Below are 24049 nucleotides of genomic sequence, written 5' to 3'. Positions count from 1 at the left end.
AGCCTCCGACACACAGAGCCGGCAGGGCTCTGCCCGTCCCTCCTCCCGTCTCTCACGGTATGGCTCAGGTCTCCGGTTAAACCACGTACATCAATCCCCATCTCGCCAGCTGCCACGTGAAACGGTAAATGTTTAGGAAGGACTGGCTCCCTGAGCCCTTCGGAGCCGGCAGCGAACACTCATCTCTACTGTCACCTGCCCCTGATTAAACCAGGCCACTACCCGAGCCACTCGGACACCCTGCTTAGCACAGCTCCCAGATCACGGAGGACAAAACCTGAAGAGCCATGAACGTGTCTTCTGTATGTGGTTCGGTTGGGTCAGGGCCCCAGAGCCTCACAGAAAAGGCAAGTCTTCAAAGCCGCCCTCCTCAGGGCCCTACAGGTCAGCAGCGAGCTTCCCGCTCAGGGCACGGTCCCCTCGGTCGGAGGCCCTCCACTCACTCGTGGCAGGAGGGGAGAGGCAAAGAGAGGCCCCTATCAGACAATCCTGCAACTCCCTAGGAGACACGTGTGCCCCAGAAGGGCCCTGCCTCCCCTCCTGGGCGGAACTGGCCAGGCTGCCCTGGGGCTCCCAGACACACACACAAACGCACACACGCCTGTCCCTGGGACACCCCCTCGCTTGAGAGCCACGGGAGCTGCATGCCAAGAGCCGAGGTCGGCGCTCTCAACGTTACCGTAGGACGTTGGCAGGTGCCAGGTGTCTGCTAGAATCAAAGAACTGCACCAGGGTCCCATCACCTCCTCTCCCACATGTGCAAGCCACAGGCTTCACCAATGTCACTGCCACAGCCCCACAGCGGTGCGGTGACCCACTCGCTCTGTGACCCATCCTGACCTCCCTGGTGCCACCAACCTTCTAAGACACAGGTAGGCGGCCAAACAGGTGAGGTTCCCATGCAGACCAGGGAAGACTGGCGTCCCATCTCCCAGGACATCCGGGGCCCAGCGCGGTCCCGAGGTGTCTCGGGCCAAGGGCGTGCTCCCCCCACCAGGGGACGGGGACTGACTGACCAGCGCTGCCAGCTACCACATGCCAATCGCTCTGCCAGCCGACGGCTAGACGCCATCACGGACGTGTAGACGAGGAAGCTCAGACTCAGGCAAGCCCGCAAGTGGCCCCCTCTGTGCAGCCTTCCTGCCAGGGAGAGGCCCTGGACCCCAGGCCTCCGCTGTTCCCCATCCGCGTTGCTCCCTAGGCCGGCCAGGCCACCCCTGCTAGTGGTCATGCGAAGATGACCCAGAGGGAGCCCTCAAATCCAGACCTGCACACCCGTGACAACTCCCTCTGGCTATTTCTGTGACCCTTCAAACGCACATGTGCTACATAGAGTCCACAGCTCTCCCTTCCTAAGAGCCAAAACCTGTCCCCGTGTCTGCCCCATCTGCCTGCACCCTCCCAGCCCCCCAACTGGGCCAGGTCACCTCCTGTCTCGCGTGCTGAGGACGTCTCTCAGCCTCTGCTCTGTCCCTGTGGCACACCTGCTCCAAACTGGAGCCAGTCACTGTCACAGCCGGCTGCCCGCCCCATCCCTCGGCCTGCTCAGCAGCCTGTGGCCTCTGTCCTGGGCTGCACACTCACCCTCCCCTTCACACTTCATCCCCGACCTGCCCTGCCACCGCCTACCCCACCCCTCCCCTGGGCCAGGGCCCCCCAAAGGCTCCCCGAGTACAGAAAGTGCCGTCCTAGGCCCGGCTATCCCTTCCGCCACCTGGGTGGTGCTTTCAAGAACGTGTACCTCCCACGAGGCGGGGAGCATGCACTTGGGCGGCCGTGCCCGGTGCACAAACTCGCCCACCATACATTCTACCCACGGGCTCTCCACGACAAGTGGGACAGGAAGGACACTGGGGAATCCTTGGCAGGGACAGCCTGTGGCCTCCGTGCCCCACCGACCGACCGATTCAGGAAGGTAACTTGCAACCAAAGCTTCGATGGTCCTTCCCCAGGCAAGACATCGATAAGGGACGTGGAATCACTGGCCAATAAAAACAGACTTCCTGAGTATAGGCCTCATTAAGTCGGTTAATGAAAGTCATTAAAGCAAGCCGGCTGGAACAGGTTCCTTTCCTCAGGGGTGAAGGGACTCAGATTAAGGGTGGAGACAGGCCACTGGTCGGTGACCCGGCGGTGTGCCGCTCCCAGCCCTACAGCCCCACAGCTGTGAGACACAGCTTCCTGGAGCCCGCAGCCCTTCCGGCCATCACTGAAACGGAGACCGGCCTCGGGGACCCCCAAACTCTGCAGAGGGAACGGTCTCCCGCCCCGTCCCCTAACTATACCACGTGCAGGAAGAAGCATCGCGTGCCTTTCAGAAACTGGGCTCTCTGGGCGTGACACAGAGTGAGAGAGCTTGGACCAGCGCCTCCAACACGGTGAGCGGGGGCTCAACCAGGCGCGTGCCGGCAGACGCGTCAGTTGCACGTGCATCGAGCGCTTGCGCAAAGACGTACCAGAGCCAGCCGTGCCAGCGGCCGGCAAGAAGGGAGGCCCGTGGCCGGGAGAGCAAGAGGAGAACTGTCCCCATCGCCCCGACACATCTTCCCAACGCCGAGCCACGTGAACGCAGCGCGTGTTCAGACAAGGGTCTCCAGCCCCCTGTGATCTGAAATGACCCCGGTCGCTCCACAATGGCTTCCCACAGGCCACAGAAAACACCCGGTCAACTTCCCGAAGCCCTGAGGCCTCAGCGTCCATGCCCGGAGATGCCCGGGGTCCCCACCACGTCACCGCCTGTCACCACAAACGCGTGCCCTCAAGTAAAGACAGGAACCTCACTCAAGATGAGCACACCTTCGGAAGCGAAACGAAAGAGTGACAGCAGACACGGGAACAATTAACGCCGCGCCTCCTCGCCAAAGACAAACCCACCGTGGCCTCCACGGAACTAAGACTTCGAGGAGACGTGAGGGCAGGAGGAACCGCCGAGCAGGGCCCCCGCTCCAGGCCAAGGGTCTCCACTCCCACCCGTCCAGGGTGCACTCACGGCCGGCAGCCCGAGTGAGAAAGACCCAGGCCTCCTGGTCCCACCTGTGCCACACGAAGACCGGGTACGGCAGTACCAGCACCTGGGGGGTGGCCGCCGCCACTCCCTGGCGCCTACCCAGCTGGTCCTCGCCTCTCCCTTCACCTGCACACCTTCTTCCTACGTGCCCTGCCTCCTCCTCGTCCTCAGGACGGCCATCCTCTGTAGGGCACGTTTCCCAGGAGACAAGAGCCCACCTGTGGCCACGGCCAGAGCCTGCGGTACACAGCAGGTCTGAGGAGCGCCCACCCAGCTGGCCCAGACGCCATCCCCACCACCACCGGGGCCTGAAGCCCGCGCGGCGCACCAGAGCCGCGGGGGATGCGGTGCGGTGCAGAGGCGTCAACGCGTGCCCCAGCGTTCTGTCCCTGAGACGCAGACGACGACAGGGAGGTCCGGGCTTCGTACCCGGGAACAGTGGGAACGACACAGAAGCAACAGTGCAGCAAAGCCACGTCACACGGCCCATCGCGGCCACCCCGCAGTCCCGTGCCGATTGGCAGCCACCATCTAACGGATAATCCTGCTTGGCTTCTAAGAACACAAATCTGTGCTCGTGCCGTGAGCCTGCTTCACGGACACGTGGGCTCCCACTCGGTGCTCACAAAGGCCAGCCACCCTCCAAGCCGCGACCCCCAGCTCGTGTCCACAGAACCAGAGCCCATGTTTCCAGGCAGCTCCCAGCCCCCTCCCCCTCTGCCTGGGGGTGGGGGACCTGGGCAGGGACGAGGGAGGACCCCCCCCCCCCCAGGAGGACTTCAAAAAGGCCTCTCCAAGTTTGCAGCAACCGAACAGGGAGGTGCCTCCTCCCTCTCCAACCCAATCCCGGGGTAACCCAGCATAGCCTGTTTTGTCTAAATCCTTTCACTACCTGGCTTTAGACTTTTTCCAATCGATTTAACACGATGTACAGAGGTAGAAGGGCCATGTCTATAAAGCTGGGAGTGAAGCCCTCCAAAGCGCTTCGAGGGCCACACCGCAAGTGCTGAACCACCAGGCACGTCCATCTGGGACAGGGCACCTGCCTCACCATCTGCGCGGCCAGGGTGACCACACACAGGGCGGAGCCCCTCCAGGAAAGCGCTGCCCTTCTTGTATTGCCCACAGTGCGGTAAGCACGGCCTGCTGTGCGCACGGGGGCAGAGGGGACAGGCCTGTGCCGCAGACTGTGGTCCCCGTCACAGCCCCCTGGGCAGCCCAGCCCCATCCGGGACTGCCGCAGCGGGGCCCGGTGTGGGGAGCCGGTCCGTCGGGGATGCTGCTCCGTCCAGCCTCGCCACGCACGCCCGCTTCTGCCCGCTTCTGGCGAGCAGAGGCCAGACTCACATCTGAAACCTCAATGGGGAGCAAGGGATGGGCCGGGGCTGCTCCCCCGGACCCAGGATGGGCTGTAGCAGCTGAAGAAAGTCGGTTGTCAGGAAGCTCTCTGCCACACCTGTCGTCTGATTCCCACCGGATCACAACAGAGTGAACAACACGGGAGCCTTGTCGTCGCAGCCAAGCCAGCCGACAGGGCCCCGTCCCAAGTCACAGCTAAGCACACACACGGATGCACAAAAGCAGAGCGGTCCTATCACGACTCACTCCGCAAACGTCTACCACATGCGCTGGCTGCCAGGCTCGGAGCCTCTGAACACAAGCCCCGCCCTTCCTTCACGAGACCGAAGACTGAGGATGCCCAGCAGAGGGACAAACACGTGGCCGAGAGTCAATCACGACAACGCCTGCTTCTGTCGCTGGCCTCCACGGGGACCTGCAGAGCTGGGATGGGCTCACAAGTCTCCGGGCCCTGCCGGCACAGCTCTGGGGCCGCCGGGGCCCAGCCCGCCCCAGGTGCGCAGGCCGACAGAGAGAGAGCCCAGGGTGGGTGAAGGCGCCCCTCCAGGGCCGGGGCTCCCAGAGAACAGCTTCCGGTAGACAAAGGAGCCAGTGAAGGAACAATGCCACGTTCACGGCTGAGGCCACAAGAAAGAGCCACGCTTGCAAGCGCCCAGAAGGTGAGACTCTTGCCCAACCTCCTCCTCCTCGTCTGGAGCCGCAAAAGAAACCAAACCGAGACCAAGGGAAATGGTGAAAAAAGCTTGACAGCACGCCCCCCTCCCCCCCCAGCGCCAGGAGCGCCTCGCGTCCCAAGTGACCCCAGACCCAGGGCATTAGAAATGGCGACCAGAGGACGGGCGGCCACAAAGGTGTCAGGGGTGGCCAATAAGAAGGAATCGTGCTCCGCCTCACTGTCATCCTGACTGGCCTCACACATCACACATCGGGGGCGACCGGTCACCTGGCCAGCCAACAAAGGCTGCTGGGAAGGAAGCACGCAGGTCGGTGCCGGGTTCCCGTGTCCGTTGCGGGTGACAGGTCAGCAGTTTCAGGGGCACGGCCGCCAGGCCTCAGAGCCGGCGAGACCCGCCAGCCTCTCGGCCTCCCTAGTGCCAACAGCCTCCGAGACCCGTCACTCCGTCGAACCTGCGGGCTTCCTGACAGGCACTACGCCCTCCCAGCCGGACTGAAACCAGGCCAGATCCGGGGACAAAAGGACGGGGGAAGGAGCCAAATCGCAGAGGCTCACACGCCACCAGCAAGTCATTTCCTCTACAAAATTAGGGGCTTGACTACAGAGGGACTCAACGTGCAATCCTCGCCCGCTGATAAGGCTTCCTACAGTGGGAACCGCCAAATGAGCTTTTCAAAAGCCGCCCGCTGGAGAGTCCTGCCTCCTCGCGGCACCGCAGCCCCACACCGCATCTCTGCCGAGACCTCGGAGAGCGTGCCGCCCAAACTAAGCGGTGCCACTCGTACGCCGGGACGGCGTTTCTGGAGGGCGGTCCGGCACCATCTGCCGATCTCAAGCACGTCCGTCTTTGAGGCAAAACACCTGCATGAGAATCTGTCCGGCCACTCAGGCGCCGCTCACACCGCGCACCGAAGTGTCCGCCAACGGGCCTGAGGCAACACAGAGCTCGTCCACTTCGCGGAGCGACGTGCGGCTCTTCGGTTCAGCAGCGCCGCGTGCCGGTGCGGAAGTACCGCTGGAAATCCACCGGGAACGTGCAGGACACGGACCGAGCGCCGTGTGACGGAGGGCACCAAAGGGCTCGCGTGCTCGTACGACTTCCAGAAAGCCACACGAGAACAGAGGCAGTGGACGGTGCCTGGACACACCGGGGATGAGCACGGGGACCCCAGGCCCCCTCCTCTGAGAAGAGCACCCCAGGCACGAGAGCACTGCACGATGGGGACCGGGCGGCGGTGACAGAGAGCCAGCCTGGCTGAGGGCGATGCGAGGTGGGAGGGCAGCAGTCAGGGGAGGGCGGGAGGAAGGAAGGCGACTTTCACTTTCTGTCCTCCCCCCAACCCCCCCACCCGACCCAACCCCCCCCCCCCCCCCGCGGGCGGTGAATTTAAGCAGTCATGCCCACGGCACCTGCCCCGAGGCCCCAAGACGCAGGCCGGCAGACAGAGCCCGGGTCAGTCCCACTGCCCATGGGCCCGACCGGCTCAGGGGATGGGCTCCACCCAAAATGGAAGCTTCAGCACCCCCCACCACAGCCTCCCATCGCCCACAGATCAGCTCCACAGAGGCGGGACGCACGTACGAGCACGCACACACGAGCGGCCGCCACAGCAGCCGAGGGCAGGCGACTTCCGGCACGCTGCCAGGGCCCCTCACGCCCCCATCGCATCCCAACCCGAGACGTGCATGGCCTCCTAGCACCCGGCGTCAGCAGGTCTCCCCCACGTCCGAGCACCGTAGTAGGGCTCGTCGCTCGTGGCTGCGGAGCACCCCCTGAGGTCGCGTTGACCCACTCCCCGCGGCCAGGCAAGCCCGCCATCCACACGCGCAGGCTGGTGGGAATAGGCCGCTGTGAAGACTCCGGGACTCATCTTTGTGAGGCCGCGTTTCCACCTCTCTTGGGTGAGAACCAGGACGGAAGAGCCAGGTCACGTCGTAAACCTGCAGGAAGCCACCAAACGGTTTCCCAAGTGCCACGTGGCTCTCCACTCACCTTGCCCCTGCGGCGGGCTGCTCGCACCGTCACGGCCCCTGGTGTGACCAGCCTGTGGTCCCAGCCATCCCACGGGGCCAGCTGCAGCGTCCCAGCGCCCCCCAAATGACAAATGATGCCGAGCATCAGTCCCCTCCTTATTCACGTCTGTGGACCCTCTTCCGTGAAGTTATCTGTTTGTCTTCTGCCCAGCTTTTAAGCAAGATCTGGCTGTGGTCTCCCGTCAACCTACCTAGACGCATCACAAAGATTTTCTCCTGGCCCAGGGTTTGCCTCTTGCCTTCACTGCATCTTTCTGAGAGCAAAGGTGTTTCTCGTCTTGGGGAACTCTAAGTGAACGATTTTTTTCATCTTTGGTTCACGCTTTTGTGTCCTAAGCTTCCAGAGCCTTGGTTTTTCCCCAGGTTAGGTCCACGCCCCACTGGTTCAACGCCGGAACAGTAAGGGACCAGAATCTACATCTGTCCATACAGACATCCCCCTGCATCAGCACCGTCTGCGGAAGACTGACTCTTTCCCACTGATTTATCTTGTCACCTTCGATGGAGACCAACAGATTCCATACTCGGGTTATTCCGGAAGTTTCTAGTCTTTTCCGTCGACGTGTAAGTCTATCCTTACACCATTAACCCGCTGCCTTGATCAATACGGTTTATGGTGCGTCTGGAAATTAACCATCGTAAGCCCACGGTTTTTTTTCAAAAACAAGTCTGGCTATTCTAGATCCTTTTCGTCTCCATAGAAACTCCAGAATCAGTTTGCTGGTTTCCACCAAAAGGCCTGCTAGGACTTTGGTTGGGAAGGCACTGGAGGTGAGGATGAATTTTAGCACACTGACGTGTCCCCACCACGGAGTCCTCCGACCTGCGAGCACGGGATCGCTCTCCACTTGCTGATATCGCTGCTAGGTGACTTCCTGTCATTCTAGAAAGAACTTCTACTTTACAACATGCAGATTTCCGTTGCATTCAGCCTCACATTTCCAACGCGACTCTTCAGGGCTGTGTGACTCCAACTGTTCGCTGCTGGCACACAGAAACTCAGTCCGCTTGCGCGCGTTGTCCTTGTAACTGTGAAGCTGCCAGACCTACTACTTCCGGCTCTTTACAGATGCCCAGAGACGTCCTACACGGACGATCGTGCTGCCCCCCACCAGAGGCAGCTTTACGTCCTCCCGCCCGGCCGCGGGCCTTTCCTCCTCCCTCCCACTGTGCGCTGGCCGCACCGCCGCTGCCACCGCAGAGGAGCGGGGAGAGGGCGGGCTAGACACAGGGACAGCAGGTGCCGCATCTTGGGGAGGGGGGACCCTTCCACTCCTACATTGCTCAAAGGTTGCGATCGTGCGTGGGTGCTGAGTTCCCACCAACACCTCCGCACCTACCGAGACAATCACGTTTCCTCTCTAACCTACTTAAATAGCAAACGACCCCGGTTGTCTGAAGGGAAAGGCCCGTCTGCTGCTGCAGGTACCCCCTTTGCTCCATTTTCCCACTGGCCTCTCCGTCAGTCTTTCCCCAGTGCCCCCGGAAGGTCACACCCAGGCTGACACAGACACAGAGTGTCTCCTGGTGTCCGCCTTCAGCACCTTCAAACCTTTCCGCCGGGCCACGCTCCCCAGACAAGGCTCAGCACGTCACAGGTCTCCGCACGCCGGCGCAATCTGTGTACTGCTGCCGAACCCCTCAGTCGGCTTTCGCTGCCCCAGGATGGGGACCTGCAGGCACCACCCTCCCCCCACCCCCGAGCACGCAGGCCCCACCCAACACGGTGCAGTATTCCTTCCCACCAGGACTCTCCGAGTCCGGCGGCCCACCTGCCTCCAACCCACAGGACCCACATGCTGGAGACAGGCGTCCAGCAACATCCGGGTGGATGAGGCTGTCTGGCAGACAAGGAAACTGGCACGGGACTTCCCTACAGGGTCACACTGCCGGACCGCCCCAGCCAGCTCACGTAACCAGCTCCCTGACACCTCTGGGCTCCTCAGGATGTGAGAAATCCCGAACTGGGAGAAAGGTGGCAACGGTCATGCCGTGTCAACTCCAGGGGGTTGGTCTGTTCCAGGCGTTAGACCCGACCTATTCCCAACCTTGGCAAGGCCGCAGGGCCCTCCAAGAACGTGCGAAGAGACACAGCCTTGCACCCAGAGGAAAGCCCATGCAAGGAATATCTGTGCTAAGACACCAGAATCTCATAGGCATCAAGCATTTGAGGATCAGAGGCTGGGCAAGAATAGGGCAGGGGTGGGACGGTCAACAGCAGCCAGCCGGCCATCCACAGGCTGCTCCTCCAGGCCGTGGCCGTAGCACGTGAGGTCCACGGGGAGCAGCAGAGGGCCAGGAAGAACTACAGGCAGAGGTCTGGAGCCAGAAAGCCAAAGGGCCCAAGGCGCTCAAGGCGCAGGGAGCAGGATCACGGGGCCTGGGGCGCCACCTAGTGGCGGTAGCTCTCAAAGCCCAGGAGACCCTGGACAGGATCTGGGGGCTGGGGGTCACGACACACACCAAGCGACACACGCCAAGCGAGTCCCTTCAGTCCCAAAGTGGCGGCAAAGCCCTGGCCTAAAGGCCAGGAGAATCAAGCCTGCCAGGTCCTAAGGTCCTAAGGCCCTCCCGGCCCCTCCAGCTCCTGCTTCCGGGGCACCTGCTGGACTGGGACTCACTGCTGTCTCTCGGAGCCAGCTGGTCTTGCTCTGGGGGTGCAAGCCCCCGGCCTAGCGTGAAAACAGGTTTTCACAGGGAGAAAGTCTGACTTCCATGGTGAGAAACCACTATTCTAGAAAAATCTTTCCACTCGCAGATGTGTAAAATGAGGCACAAGACAGCCCCACAACCCTGAGGGCCAGGCGGGGGCCAAACAGAGATTCAGGCACCGCTCACCAAGGTCTGACAGTGAGCCGCAGACACGACGGCTACGCTGTCGGAGGCCACCCACCCTACACCCACCCGGGGCCGACCCACCCCGGCCACCCACAGTGGTCTCAGCGCTCCCGACCGGGTCCACCCCTCCCTCCTTGCAGGGATCCCAACTTCTCCCTGTGCCCTATTTCCCTCCGCCCATCTCCCTCCCCATATTCAACTCTGCCGGACGTAGGCTCCCCCAGGTCTCCCTCCCCGCTCACAAACCTCCAACTGCCCAAGACCTGACAAAAGAGGATGGCCCAACTCCTCCTCACGGCATTCAAGGTCAAGTGCGGTCTTGGACAGGCCGACTCCCTGCATTTGGACCAATACACAAGCCTGCGACCCACCGACTGTTACAGGACACACGGACCCACCTAAGAGGGACACAAGTGACTGGAGGTGAAGCCCACCCAGGCGCCCTGCTGCGGACAGGAAGGGTGAACAGGAGACACTGAGGTTCCCCAGGGGCCCCCGCGGTGGCCAGGCACAGAGAGACCGGGCACACGACAGAAAACCTGCCCCTCCGGGGGACCCTCACCAGGGGTGCCGGGAGGCAAGGGCCACAAGGATGCCTCACCGCCTCCCCAGAAGCCTCCAGCTGCTCGGAAGAGAGGCCAGCACCGCTCCGCAGTACGTGACTTGTAAGCCTCCACACACAAGGCCAGGCGCGCGCCGCATTCCCGGCGATGGGAACACTGGCCCAGGGCCAGGCACAGACTGGCGAGGGGCCCACGAGCCAGGGGAGGGCAGAGACGCCAGGGACAGACTCACACCCTCCTCTCCCTCCCGCCCGCCCCAAGCAGCCCCGACCTCTGAGAGCCCTCGACCACCCCCCTCCTCTGCCTCTCCAGGGCCCGGCCGCCGAGTGAACACATGACACACACACACAGGCGCGTGACCAGGCAGAAGCAGCACCCCAGCTGGCGGTCAGCCCGCAGACCTCTGCAGGCCCCCCCGCATGTCCCCCCCGCATGCCAGCCACACTCAGGGAGGCCCTCTGATCTGGAAGCGAGACCAAAGGGCCGGAGGAGGAACCACACTTTCCGCCCCGGCCAGAGGCGGCCGCCAGCTGTGCACCAGCCCCAGGCTTGACTGATGTCGAGGGCTTTGTGGCACATGCTGGGCGTTCAGACACTCCGCCAGCTGGTCTGATCGGGCACGAGTGGGCCTCTGATCTCCCGCAAGAGAAAGAAGTCACAGAGGTTTCTCTTCTGACAAGCCTCCCTAGGTGCAGGAGGGAAGCGTTCTGGTGAGTTACTAAGCCCAGAGAGTAGGTGAGGCTCCACCGGGTCAGCCCTCCACGAGTCTGGCGGCGGGTGCAGCTCAGGAAGGAACAGCAGCCGCGTCCGTCCTCTGGGACTCAGCTGGGCAAAGAGACGACGAGGAGGCATTTACAAGGGACAGACACCGAAGTCAGTAACGCTGATGGAAACCACGGCAGGTTCCAGAACCAGCCCTCGGACAGTGTAATTACGGGACAGCTCTTTAAAGCAGGCTCTCAATCTTGGCCCAGTTTCCAAGAGCACCAGGAAAGACGACAGGGAGCTACAGTCTTAAAGTCACACAAGCTGACGAAACAAGAGGCTCCTGAAGCACCACAGCTCCAGACGAACAGGGACGATCGGTCTCCCACCAGCCCTCACCCAGAACAGAACAACCAGACGAGGACAAAGCTGTTGGGAGGAGTCTATCCACAGGGGGGCCCAAAGTCCCGGGGACCGAGGGACAGGCAGCGATGCTGGAGAACGAGAGGCAGTAGCCCCCAGGACAGGAGGCAGGGAGCAGTGGAAAGATGCCCCCCCCAGGCCGTCCGGGCCACCAGAGGACAAGGCGCCAGCTCACCGCCCAGCTGCCCCCACGGCTGCCCCTCTGCATCCTGCCGCTCCCCTGCTGGCACGCCGCGGGGTCCTGACGGGACAACGATGCTCCCTTCTCACCCCTGACAACTCAGTCCACCTCCCCGCCTTCCATCTGCCTAAAAGGAATGGCTCGCCCCCAAAAGCAATCGCTCCCTCAGTATAGGCAAAGGTCCTTTAACAGAAGCCACCGCTGCAGTGCGGTCAAAAGCCTGCCACCATGCCACCACCGACCTTAAAGGAGAAAGTTAAGACTTGGGCAGGGACAGTCCCTTAGTTGCATTTCCCTCCTGTCAGCAAAATGCCACATCAAACCCAAAAGGCTGTTGCACAAGCCGGCAGGCGGCCTCCAGCAGGGCTTCTGCCAGGGGCTCCAGCTGCCGGGGGCCCAGGGGAGGCAGGACCTCACCGCCGGGGGCGCCCTCCGCCTACCTGATGTTCAAGCCCGTGGTCTGTTCCAGACGCTCCCAGCTCTGCAGCTTTGCCAGCAGCTTCTGCAAAGACAAGGAGGCGAACGCTGAGGGTGCCACGACCCCAGCATCTTCCCCCACCCCTGACAAGGCCTCTGTGGCGAGCGACCCGCCGCCCTTCTTCACACAACCCCACGTCGGTCCCCAGACCACCCAGCCTCATGCGGAGCTGCCGGCGACAAGGAGGAGGTTAAGTCTCCCTGACCCCTCAGAAGAGCCTGCCCTCATCTCAGCTGAACGCCTGGGGGCATGGAGTCCGCTCCAGAGCAGACGGCTTCCGCCCAACTACGAGTGCGCCTCCTTGGCGGCCGGCCCCGCAGACTCAGGAAGAAGCAGGCCGAGCGGCCCTGAGGCAGACCGGGCGCTGAAACCACAAGACCCCACGCCCCTCCCCTGCTCCAGGGGTTCCACGGGATGCCGGGTCCCAGGGCAGATGCACTCAGCCCTAGCGCCCAAGTGTCCACAGTGGACGTGGCCCCACAGGGAGAACGGGAGAAGGTGGGGACGTCCCCCACCTGGTGCCACGCGCAGGGCTGCCTGACCCCGCATTCCTCACGCTGCTTCACACGGACCTGCATTCCAGATCAGTCTCCCTCCCCTTCTGGAATGGAACCACCTGAGGGCAAGAAGCGCGTGCCTTCGTCCGGCCCCCCGTGCCCGTCGCCCGGGCCAAGCACGGTCCTGGCATCACCGCACTCCCTCAGTCCCTCGAGTGGCCCCTACCACGTGAGGGCATGGGCCAGGTAACAGAGCTGGGCACAGAGCCGATGCTTAGCGACCACCTACCGACGCCAGGCACTGGGGAAGTACTCGCCGTGAATTCGCTGAGCCCCCACAACCCTGCAAGGCACACTCTGACGCTCCTCGATACACAGGTGCACGGAGAGGTTAAGCAACTTGCCCGGGGCCAGAGAGCCAGCGAGCATCCATGGCAGGATGTCCCACGAGGCAGTGTGACTCGAGAGACAAAGCCTTAACCGGTGTCACAACTGTCCAGAGGAAACACTCCATCTAGGGCTGCGTCTGCGGGCCAAGCTCACACGTCAGCCAGCACCTGTGAGGAGCTCGGCTCCCACCCCATGAGGCCACAGGCCTCCGCTGTGACCAACTGCAGGACACCTGCCACCACCCAGGAAACGATGCAGGGCCGCACGGCTCATAGGTGAGGCGGCAGGGAACGACCTGGGGGGGCCGTGCAGAAGGACAGCAAGACCGGGGGACAGAGACCAGGAGGCTGAGCGCTAGTGTAACGTGGGCGCACCGGGCGAGACAGGCTCCCGCACCCCCTGGAGCGCCCACGGGAGGAGAGCCCACGGGATGCTTTCGGCACCGCGCCCTCGCACCAGCTCTACGAGCGCGTCCCACAAACGCCAGCGTGCGTCCCAACAGCACACACAGGAGAGGAAACGGAGCCGGGCGTCCGTCCCATCTGCGGGTGGGAGCCGGTCTGTGTCAGGCGCCCCGCACCACGGCCCCTATCTGTTCCAGTTTTCCAATTTCTTCCGGGGGGCTGAGGACACAGCACGCGCTCTCACAGCTCCTCCTGGAGGCTCTCGGGAAGAACCCACTCCTGGCCCTCTCTCCGGCTTCTGGAAGCGCTCACCCTCCTCCACCTCGACGCCCCCACGGCAGGGGGCCGGGTCCTCCCGACAGGACACCCACCTCGGCCCCCCGCGTGCACCACGATCCGCGACCAGGGGCCCACTGGCTCCCGGTGGAGTCTCCCCACCGCGGGCCAGCTCGCCGGCACCCACACGTGCGGCCAGGCGGCTCCGGGGCCTCTGCTCCGCCCACGGCACCAGCCCGGCAGCTTCCACATCTCAGGCGGGCAAGCGCAAGGTGGGCCCGAAACACCCGGGGTCCCCCACGTGCAGCACGCCCCCAGCCTCACCTCCTTCTCCAGCTCCAGGACCGCCAGGCTTTCCTGCATCTTCTCCTGGAGCCCCAGCCGCCGCCGCAGGCCCTCCAGCTCCTCCCTGAGCAGCCCGTTGGTCTCTCGCATCTCCCTGGGGGGCCGGACACCACATCCCTCAAAGGGCCGCCACGCACAGGCAGGAGGAGCCGGGACAAGGAGTGCAGCGCCCTCCCCCCCCCCGCCCCCCGCCCCTCTGCCCCGCCACCCGCATGGCCGCTGCCCACCGCCCCCCAGCCTCACCGCAGGTAGGCGCTCTCCTCCCGCAGCTGCTTCAGCTCCCGCTCCATCTTGGGCAGCCGCACCAACTCCGACTTCATGTTCTTCACGACCGCAGCATCCTGCTCCTGCAGTGACAGCTTCTGCTCCAAATCCTGAGTGAGGCCAGGGACAGAGAGGACAGAGTCAACCTCCACGGCCCCGGCTCGCCCTCGAGGTGTGCCTCTGTGCCACGTTCTCGGCGCTCAATTCCAGGGGAGTCGTGCCCACTCGGGGGCAGGACCCTAGCGCGGGTCTGCCCCAGGGCATGCGGCAACGGCGCCCCAAAGAGACGCATCGGAGAAACACACACACGTCCCCCACGCTAGACCCACTCCTGCCACACTAGCACCCAAGTGACAAGCGAGTCTCTTCCACGTGACAAAGCCTCTCCTCTAAGATCTCTGGTTCCAAGACACCCTGAGGACGACCGGCACCCAGCAGTGGCAGGTCCCCCAACAGGCTCGGTCAGTCAACAAATGTTTACTGGGCCCAGCTCTGTGGCACGTACAGGGTCATGCAGTGGGGACAGGGTGACGCAGGACACACAGGAGGCCTCTGCACTTGCGCTCTGGTGGAAGGGCAGACACAGGCCGTGAAGGCGAGCAAATCCGGGGAGGTGGGCGGGGGGGGTGGGGCCAGGGCGGAGGTGATGTACCCGAAAACAGCACGTGGAACAGCAGAGGGAGCCGGGAGGCCCGACGGGGGAGCCGGCTGGGGAGGGGCCGGGGGGAGCCCAGGTCACTCGGGCTGGGGTCCGGAGCCCCAAGTTCCTCCGCAGGCAGGAGCCCCAAGTTCCTCCGCAGGCAGGGCCCCCACCTCCGGATGCCCAGCCGCTCTCTCCTCTCGCTCGTGTGGCATCCCCAGCACCAAGCGCGGGCGCGCCACGCACAGGCAGGCAGAGGTGTCAGCGGTACCAGGGCGCGGGCAGCTCACCGTCCCCAGGCACCCTAAGCACACCCCCACCGAGGAGGCAGGAGGGGAAGAGCCCCCAGACACAGCCTGCGTCTGAGAAGGAGTCACTCACCCTGATCCTCTGCTCTTGGTCAGCCCTCGCTTCCTGGCGGGCCTGGAGCTCCTGGACCTTCTCGTTAGCCTCCTGACATTTCCTGTCCGGAGAAAGGCACACGATGTGCAGACACAGGGGTGTGTGAAACCAGCGGCTGTCCTCACTCCAGAGGCTCTCCAGGGTGGACCCTCACAAACATACTCCACCCCCTCCCCACTCCCAGGGCCCTGTGATCCGTACCCTCGGGTCACGGTGGGTGGCGAAGTCCACACCACGTGCAGGGCCCTGCCCAGCCTGCCACCGGCCCTGGTACAGCCACAGCCGAAGACCCACCAGGGACTGGCCCCCCCCACAGCCCCCCAACCCTGCCCAGGAGCGTCCAGAGCCCTCCTAGGACATCATCTGCGAAGGCAAAGGCCTAGCTCCCAGGGACAGAACTCAGCCTTCTGACCTCGCAGACTTCTGTCCTGCTCAGAGAGCTGCCTCCACTTGGAAGTCCTCTCCCGTCCACCCCACCCACCACCCCGGGGCGCCCTACATGGCCTTTAAAGGGAGGCTCTCTGCGAGGGGAGAAACGACCGCTCTCTGCTATTGTTCTCAGAATACATAAAACACTTAGTGACCAGCTTCAGTGGCCCCTGTGTCTGCCCCAACAGCCTGTGGACAGGGAGGACAGACCAGAAGGGCCCCCGGAGGTTCTTGGGGCTTGGCACAGGCAGCACGCCTGGTTGCTGGGTGCTCAGACCACAGAGGGCACAAAAGGAGCCCGGGCCCTCCCGTTCGTGGTCTTCCACACAGTTAACAACCAGACCCGAAACTCAGCCCAGGCTCCAGCAGGCCTGCCAGCACCACGCCCAGCGAAGGCGCAGAGCCCCGCCCCCTGCACGCCCCGCCCCCGCCCCAGCACGCCCCGCTCACTTGCGCTGCAAGGCCAGCTGCTCCTGGAGCTCCTGCTTCTCAGACTCCAGGCTCTTCACCTGCATCTCCTGGTTCATCACGCTCCACTGCAGCTCCGAGACCTTCCCCTTCAGCACGCTGATGGTCTGAGAGCAGAGCGGGCGGCCCAGAGCAGCTGAGCGGCTGCCGGCGCACAGAGGGGAGCCGCCCACCCCGCGGCGTGGGACAAATGCACCCACGAGAGCCTGCCCCTCCCATCCCCCTCCTGAGGGCAGGGACACAACCTGGGAGGGCATGCCACCCCTCACCCCATCCCTGGCTACGCGGCCTGCCTCGCATTTCCCTCAAGCAAATGGGAAGAGACCAGGTCGTGGTGACGGGCTGCTCCCGAGACCGCCCGGGCCGGGTGACATCCGCCACTCAGGACCCTCGCTCCTTCTTAGGGTGCTTGCGTGGCTCTCCCTCCACGCCTGCCCCGGTGTCTCCATCCGAGATGAACCCCCACCATGCCATCATCCCAGCTGAAACACTCCCTGTGAACCACAGCCAAGTCCCTGCCAACAGGTCAGAAACGGGGACTGAGGCCATCCTCAGAAGGCTACAGGAGCCCCACAGAACGGAAGAGCTGCGGGAAGACCGTGCAGACCCCATGCCCTCGTCCAGAAGCAGGGAGAAAGGAGAGCGGAGGCTGGCGAAAGCAGGGCCTTGGGACTTTCAGGGGCAGAACTTCTGCCCGGCCGTCAGACCACACCCTCACCCAGTGACCTCTAGTGACCATCTGCTGACCGCTCTCCTTCTGTGGCTGTCCCAGGGAAGCCAGCTCAGAGGCGTCCCTGTAAATTAGCCTCCTGGAGCAGAGGATGAGAACCGAGGACCCGCACCAGCGAGGAGGCCCACCCCTGCCCAGGACCCATGTTTGTGGGGGCCCAGGGGGCACTGACACAGGCCATCCACGTCCCACACTCCGGCCATCTGCGTGGTCTGCTCTGTTACGATGGCGCCTGCCAGCCTGGGAACCCAAGAAAAACGAAGGTACTAAAATACACTGATCTAAGAAGACAGCCTTCGAGAAGTCTTCCCGAACTCCAAACACGCACACCACACACCCGGTGCTGCGCCGGATACGGGACCAGACGGCTGGCCGCACGCAGGACGCCGCTGCATGGAAGCCGGGCCGGCAGCAAGAGGACTCCCTGCTGACGGACTTCTCGAACCAGGCACCCTGTAAGAGAGCGCGGTGCGGGAACAGCGACAGCCTCGGTCACCAGGGAGGGCCTTCTCCAAGGAAGTAAAAAGTAACAAACAAAATTCAGGGTCCTCCTTCCTGACTGGCTGAGACCTTTCCCACTTCCATGGCAGCAGCCTCCCCCCCATCCGGCTCTGTCCCCCGGCCCCCGTGGGCCGCACACCGGCCTCCCGCACGCAGGCCCCGGGGAGCACGCAGGCCCCAGGACGCAGCTCGGGCAAGCACGCCAAGGGCGACACGGGGACTTGTCTTGAGCCGATCACGGCTCCGCTCCTGCCAGCATCCACATCAGAAGACAGATGTAGGAACAACGTTAACATACTCCCCAGCGTTGCCAAGGCAAAAATAACCTGCCGCTTCCCGAGATCTATCAAGTGGAGACGCACGCAGAGACAGAATACCAACGATCCCGCGCCCCCGCTCCTCCCCCGGCAGCGCTTCATCTCCTTCCTCCCGGCGCCCGCGAGCCGCAGCAACACCGCAAAGGGACAGGGAAGGTCAGGAGAGCCCCGTGTCCACCAGCATCAGCGTCTGGGCTCTGCTTCTGAAATTTATACAACCTTCAACGGGTCGAGGGAATAAGGAGCAGGGCTCAGATGTGCTCTGGCTTCAAAGGCACTCTCAGATGCTAACAGACCTACTAATCAAAGACATGCAAATCCAGAAGCACCACTTACGTCTCCGGAAGGGAGAAAAAAAAGGTATTTAGGTATTTCCAGAAGACTTCCAGAAGATCCACGACAGGAAAGGCTACAGGGAAACCAGAACCCTCAACGATGCTGTCAGGACAACACGGCAACTGTCAGCAGAAGCCAGCGACCTCAAACCCCACTCCTAGGAACGCGCCTGAGTGAGCAACTCAATAGAAACAAAGTACACGCCACCTGCCGCGTTCGTATCTCGTACGTACTCATACCAGGACGCACGCACGTAAAACAGTTTTTTACATGACACAACACGGGCTAGTCGACCATTAAAAGTCCTAATGACAGAGACTAAGACAACGTTTGACTCATTAACTGAAAACCACGAGTGGAAATAAGGATCTGTATCCAGATCACGACGGACGACGCAGAAACCATCGGCGCAGGTGCGGGAAGGGGACTCTGAGGAGACCGGCCCCGCACGACGCGGCCGCCCCGGGGAGGGCCCTCACCTCGCCGGCCGCGGCCAGGCCGTCCTCCTTCTCCCGAAGCTTCTGGCCGGCGGCGTCCAGGCTCTGCCGGCACCGCCTGTGGCGCTCCAGCTGCTCCTTCATCCTCTCCTCCGCCTCGGCCTCGCGCTCCTGCAGCTGCCGGATGCGCGTCAGGAGCTCCTGGTTGCGGTCCACCTCGCGCTGCCAGAGCAGGGACAGAAAGCGGGGACAGTGAGCGGGGCGGGGGGGGGGGGGTGGTGGCCCAGCCCATCCTCCCCGGGGACAGGCGCGGCCATGCCACACACCCCACTCCCGCAGGGAGAGGCCCCGCGGCGCACATCACCTCCCGCAGCCCTTCACCCCCGCCACGCGTCTTATGCCGGGAAGCCAGCCACAGGACCTAGACTCCATCGCTCTGATAGCCCCGGGGGGGGGGGGGGGTCCCGAGAGCCAACGGTCGGCCACGGGGAGCTTACCTTCAGCCCCAGAAAGGAAGGGACCACAAAGCGGGCACCTAATGCTGCTGGCCTCTGAGCGCTCCCCAGGAAGGGGAGCCGCGCAAGCCCCCTGCAAGGTCCGCCAGCACCCCCAAGGCAAGTGCTCACCCCAGGGCTCTCCAGCCCAGCACCACGGGGGAGCAACACGAAAGTGGGGACACAGCTCAAGGGACACACGGGAATAAGGAGCTACAAGTGTGATCTCCGAACAGCCAGGGGACCCTTCTGCCACGGAAGCACGCCACAGAGCAGGGTGCGGCATCTCCGTTCGGGCTGCCAGTCCCAACTGCACACAGGGCAGTCTGTGCAGGTCCCCAGACCTCAGACACCAACCGGAGTCTCACCATCTAGAGGCTCCAGAGTCCCACCCACTGCCAAACTGGCATCCCTGAAAACCCACAACACGTGTCCCAGACAAAGAAACCACGTGAGAGCTGCTCGCTCAGGCGGTCCAGGTCCCACGCAGCCGCATCTGCGGGTGGGAAGGGAGAGGCCTCTCAGAGAGAGAGGCCATGCTCAGCGAGGGCCCGGGGTTAAGCGCAGCCCGCATCCTTGGATTTCCCCAAGACAAAACTTCCACCGACCCTGCAACGATGCCCCACTCATTCCAACATATCCTAAGCACCTGTAAGGTGCCACAGCCCGTGCTGGACCCTGGAGACCCAGAGCCGCCAGGACAGACTCTGCCCTTGACAGACTTACAGCCCAGGAAAATTCCAGGAGCTCCACACCCCGTGCCTTCTGCCTGACAGCCAGGCGGTAACACCAACACGACAATTCCTACCATCTCGTGGCCCCTGGTGCCACCTCCACACCCCTAATAAGGCACTTCGTTACCACGGCCTTCCCCTGTCCCTCCCAGGACGACCCTGAACAGCAGCTAACACCACACGTTAAGAGAGAGACCCCCTCAGAGCGGCACCAGGACAATGCCAAGGCCACGGCACCCACTCGCAGCCCATGTTTCCGGGCTACTGGGCCCACACAGCACACCGTGGCCAGAAGCCTGCGTACCAGGTCGAACACATCAAATTAGCATCACGCCCTCGAAGACATCAGCTATTTTTACAGGATGAGGAAAGCATGCAGATATGCTACGTAAGGCAAGAACAGGGCCAGACACCCACCCCTGGGAAAGCGTAGGCAGGTCAGAGACTTTCCGGTCCAATGCTTTGCTGGAGTCTGGCAGCATTTCCACAAATCATCAGCACTTATTAAAAAACCCTGGTGAAGTGCTGTTGATCAAAGCAAAGGAAGCAAGGGATTTATGCCCTTAGTAAAAACCTAGCACCTTCTCTAGGTAACACGCTTTCCCAGCCTGCCCAGGGTAAGCCAGGGACAACAGGAAGTAACCCCAGGCTGGAGGTCTTTTTTTTCTTTTAATTTTTAATTTTTTTTAGAGAGAGAGAGAGAGAGACACACACACACAGAGTGCGAGCGGGGGGGCAGAGAGAGAGGGAGACAGAGAATCTGAAGCAGGCTCCAGGCTCCGAACTGTCAGCACAGAGCCCAACGCGGGGCCCGAACCCACGAACCGTGAGATCATGACCCGAGCCGAAGTCGGCGCTTAACCGAATCAGCCACCCAGGCGCCCCTGGAGGTCTTTGCTCTGGGCCCTGTAACCACGTGAGCAAGACTGGTGCAGCCTGGACCTGAGACCTCCATGCAACCCAGTGACTTTCCAAGCCTGTCGCCCGGTGGCACCTGGTATTTCTGCTGGATTTACACCCCAATTCTTGGGAGGGGTGAGGAGAACAGGCAGCCCAGCAGAGAGGAACGCCCACCGGCACCTGGCCAGGCAGACGGCAGGCAGTCCTCCCCCGTGCGCTGCCCCCTCAAGGACATCGAGCAAAGTCACTCTGTGGCCTCAGGAGGGAGAGCACCTTGGCTCCCAGCCAGGAGGGTCACCTGCCCGACGGCTCAGCAGGCACCGTGCACAATGCCCTACGCCGGGCCCGGCTGCCCACACTCACCTCGTGGCTTCTGACGGCCGGGCCCGCCCACTCGCACCCACCTCATAGCGCCTGGCGCTGGTGCTGGCCGCCCGCTCCAGCTCCACTCGCGCTCTCTTGTGGCTCAGTTCCATCTGCGTCTTCTCCCGCTCCACCTGGACGACCTGGGACTTGGAGCGGATCCGCTCGGCTCGTTCCTCCAGCTGAGCAGGTCACACCCGAGGGAGAGAGAACCCTCAGCAGCCGTGCCAAACAGCTGGGGGGCTCGTCTGACACTCACACACTGACACCTGCTCCCAACAGGGCCCGTACTCAGCCTTGGGGGAGAAGGACGGATGCCCGGTCTTTTGTTGGAAAACAGGTACACAGAGGCAGTAAACAGAGAGAGGAGACAATAACAGGAAGAGAAGGACCTATTTTTTTTTCAATTTCTTTTAGTATTTATTTCTTTTTGAGGGAGAGAGAGAAAGATAGAGAGAGAGAGAGAGAGACAGAGCATGAGCAGGGGAGGGGCACAGAGAGAGGGAGACAGAATCCGAAGCAGGCTCCACGCTCCAAGCTGTCAGCACAGAGCCCGTTGCGGGGCTGGAACCCATGGACTGTGAGATCGTGACCTGAACCGAAGTCGGATGTTCAACCGACTGAGCCCCCCAGGTGCCCAAGAATGATATGTTTTAATAAGGCGGTGTATATGCTTGTTTTAGAGAAAAGAGCCAATTAGTTTCCTATTGCTGTGCAGCAACTTACAACAAACTTAGCAGCTAAAACCCCACGTTAGCCGCCGTCAGGCTCTGTGGGCAGAAGGCCAGGTCATGTGATCAGGCTCTCACAGGCTAAAATCAACACCCAGTGGCCACGCTCCAACCTCATCTGGACCATGAGATCCTCTTCCACACTCACGTGGCTGGAGGACCGAGGTCCCGTTTCCTTGCTATCAGCCCTGTGCTGCTGTCGGCCCCTGCCACGTGGCCCCTGTCCACCTCCAAAGCCAACAAAGGAGAATCCCCCATATGTGGAATCCCTCTCCTGCTCTGTCTCTGACTTCTCGATCTGATCTAGTGACCTAGGTTTAAAAGGCTCATCTGAGTAAGTCAGGCCCACCATCAAAAGGTCAACTGACGGAAGTTCTTAATTCTGTTGGCAAAATCCTGCCGCCACAATACCCAGTGTTTAAGTAGGAGAAAGTGTGGCCCACCTGGGGCCGGGCATTCGGGAGCCGTCTTACAAGTACACCCACCACAGAGGGTAGGCACAGAAAGGTGAGGTCAAGCCTTGAAGGGCCTCGGAGGACACGTCAGTTTCGCAGACCCACTGACTGTCAGGGTCTCTGGCTCACGTGGACGAGAGCCTGACCACTCCAAGAATGCCTGGTAGCACAGCAGCTCCAGAGCACGAGAAAGAAACGCAGAATCTCAGGCTGCGCCCCACAGATGCCAAATCAGAATCTTCCTCTTAAACATATCAGGTATTCATGTGCACATTGAAGCGTTACGGCGAGTGGTTCTCAGTTCCACCAGGGATGCTTGGCAACGTCTGGAGACGCTGTCGACCATCAAAAGACGGGCAAGCAGTACGTGTTCACTACCGGCATCCCGCGGGCAGAGGCCAGGGATGTCGCTCAACACCGCACAAGGCACAAGCCTGTCCTGCAGAACAAAGAACCACCCACCCCAAAACGTCAGCCGAACCACGGATGAGAAATCCCAGGCCAGGGGAAAGGTATCTTCTCTACCCACCCCCCCACCCCCCGTCTCTGGGGGCTCAAGTCCACACTTCACTCCTCTGACACTTTCTCTCACTTCCACCCCCACCCGTTCAAGTGGGGGAGTTCCGAAGTGCACCTTCTGTCAGACTCACTGGCCTTCCCAGCCTCAGTCTGTGCCTGCAGTTAGGGCTCCCAGCTCCCGTGGGCACCACTGCACAGGGACCAGGAGTCCCAGAGAAACAGACCCATGGACACATCTTCCTGAAACATCGACTGCGACTGCATGTGAAGGAAAGTAACCGAAACATGTTTATGTCAAAACCAACAATGACATGTAGCAGAGCGACTGTAAACACTTTCCCACGGAAACAAGAGGCTTAAAAAAAGGGCAGGGGGGCGCCTGGGTGGCTCAGTCGGTTGAGCGTCCGACTTCAGCTCGAGTCACGATCTCGCGGTCCGTGAGTTCGAGCCCCGCGTCGGGCTCTGGGCTGATGGCTCGGAGCCTGGGGCCTGCTTCCGATTCTGTGTCTCCCTCTCTCTGTGCCCCTCCCCCGTTCATGCTCTGTCTCTGTCTCAAAACGTTAAAAAAAAAAGTTTAAATAAAAAAAAAAAAAGGGCAGGGGGCCCGGAATGGTAGTCAAAGCACTGATTTCCAGGCTCCCCCCAGACCTGTAGGTTCTCAGTTCCCTCATCTGCCATCAGGGGGCAGCTTGGTAGGGCAGAAAACCACTGACGGATGTCCCAGGCCAGCTCAGGACCAGGTCAGGGCCCTGGCAGCCTACGGCCGCAACACTCTAACCAGCCCTCTCTGGCACCCACCTACAGGGTCCCGCAGACTGAGGAAGCCCTCCACAGCACTAGCTTACTGAAAGGTTGGCCTCTGAATTTCTAGATTCTATAGTTCCGACAGGTTGGCCAAAAGTTGCCAGACATTTGCATCAACAAAATTGTAACGCTTTTGTAGACCAAAGCTGCTAACTTCTTATTTTGCCAGTGAGCAACTCAAACAAACAAAAAAAAGCACAATTGCCACTAGCGTTTCTAAAAAATGCTTTAATGGCAAAAACAAATCTAAAAGATTCAATTTCAAAATAAAAAACAGTCCTTGCCAAAAAACGGCAGCGAGCAGCAACTCAGCCCACAAACAAACAGAAATCATTCAATTACTCAGCAA

General features: G+C 61.9%; 1 protein-coding gene across 3 annotated transcripts in view; it reads right to left on the bottom strand.

The window, feature by feature from the left end:
- MAD1L1 (mitotic arrest deficient 1 like 1) overlaps positions 1-24049 on the bottom strand; it is a 319021-nt gene that overhangs the window by 291956 nt on the left and 3016 nt on the right. For all 3 annotated transcript variants that reach the window (XM_027042376.2, XM_027042377.2, XM_027042378.2), the window contains exons 3-9: positions 21233-21373; positions 18743-18922; positions 16362-16486; positions 15462-15543; positions 14420-14550; positions 14156-14270; positions 12227-12288 (exon numbers count right to left, since the gene is read on the bottom strand). In XM_027042376.2, the coding sequence (XP_026898177.1) occupies positions 12227-12288; positions 14156-14270; positions 14420-14550; positions 15462-15543; positions 16362-16486; positions 18743-18922; positions 21233-21373 (836 nt within the window). The remainder of the gene's footprint in view (positions 1-12226; positions 12289-14155; positions 14271-14419; positions 14551-15461; positions 15544-16361; positions 16487-18742; positions 18923-21232; positions 21374-24049) is intronic.

Source organism: Acinonyx jubatus, chromosome E3, assembly GCF_027475565.1.
Source record: "Acinonyx jubatus isolate Ajub_Pintada_27869175 chromosome E3, VMU_Ajub_asm_v1.0, whole genome shotgun sequence".
Taxonomy (NCBI): Eukaryota; Metazoa; Chordata; class Mammalia; order Carnivora; family Felidae; genus Acinonyx; species Acinonyx jubatus.
This window is presented reverse-complemented; position numbering and strand designations above follow the sequence as displayed.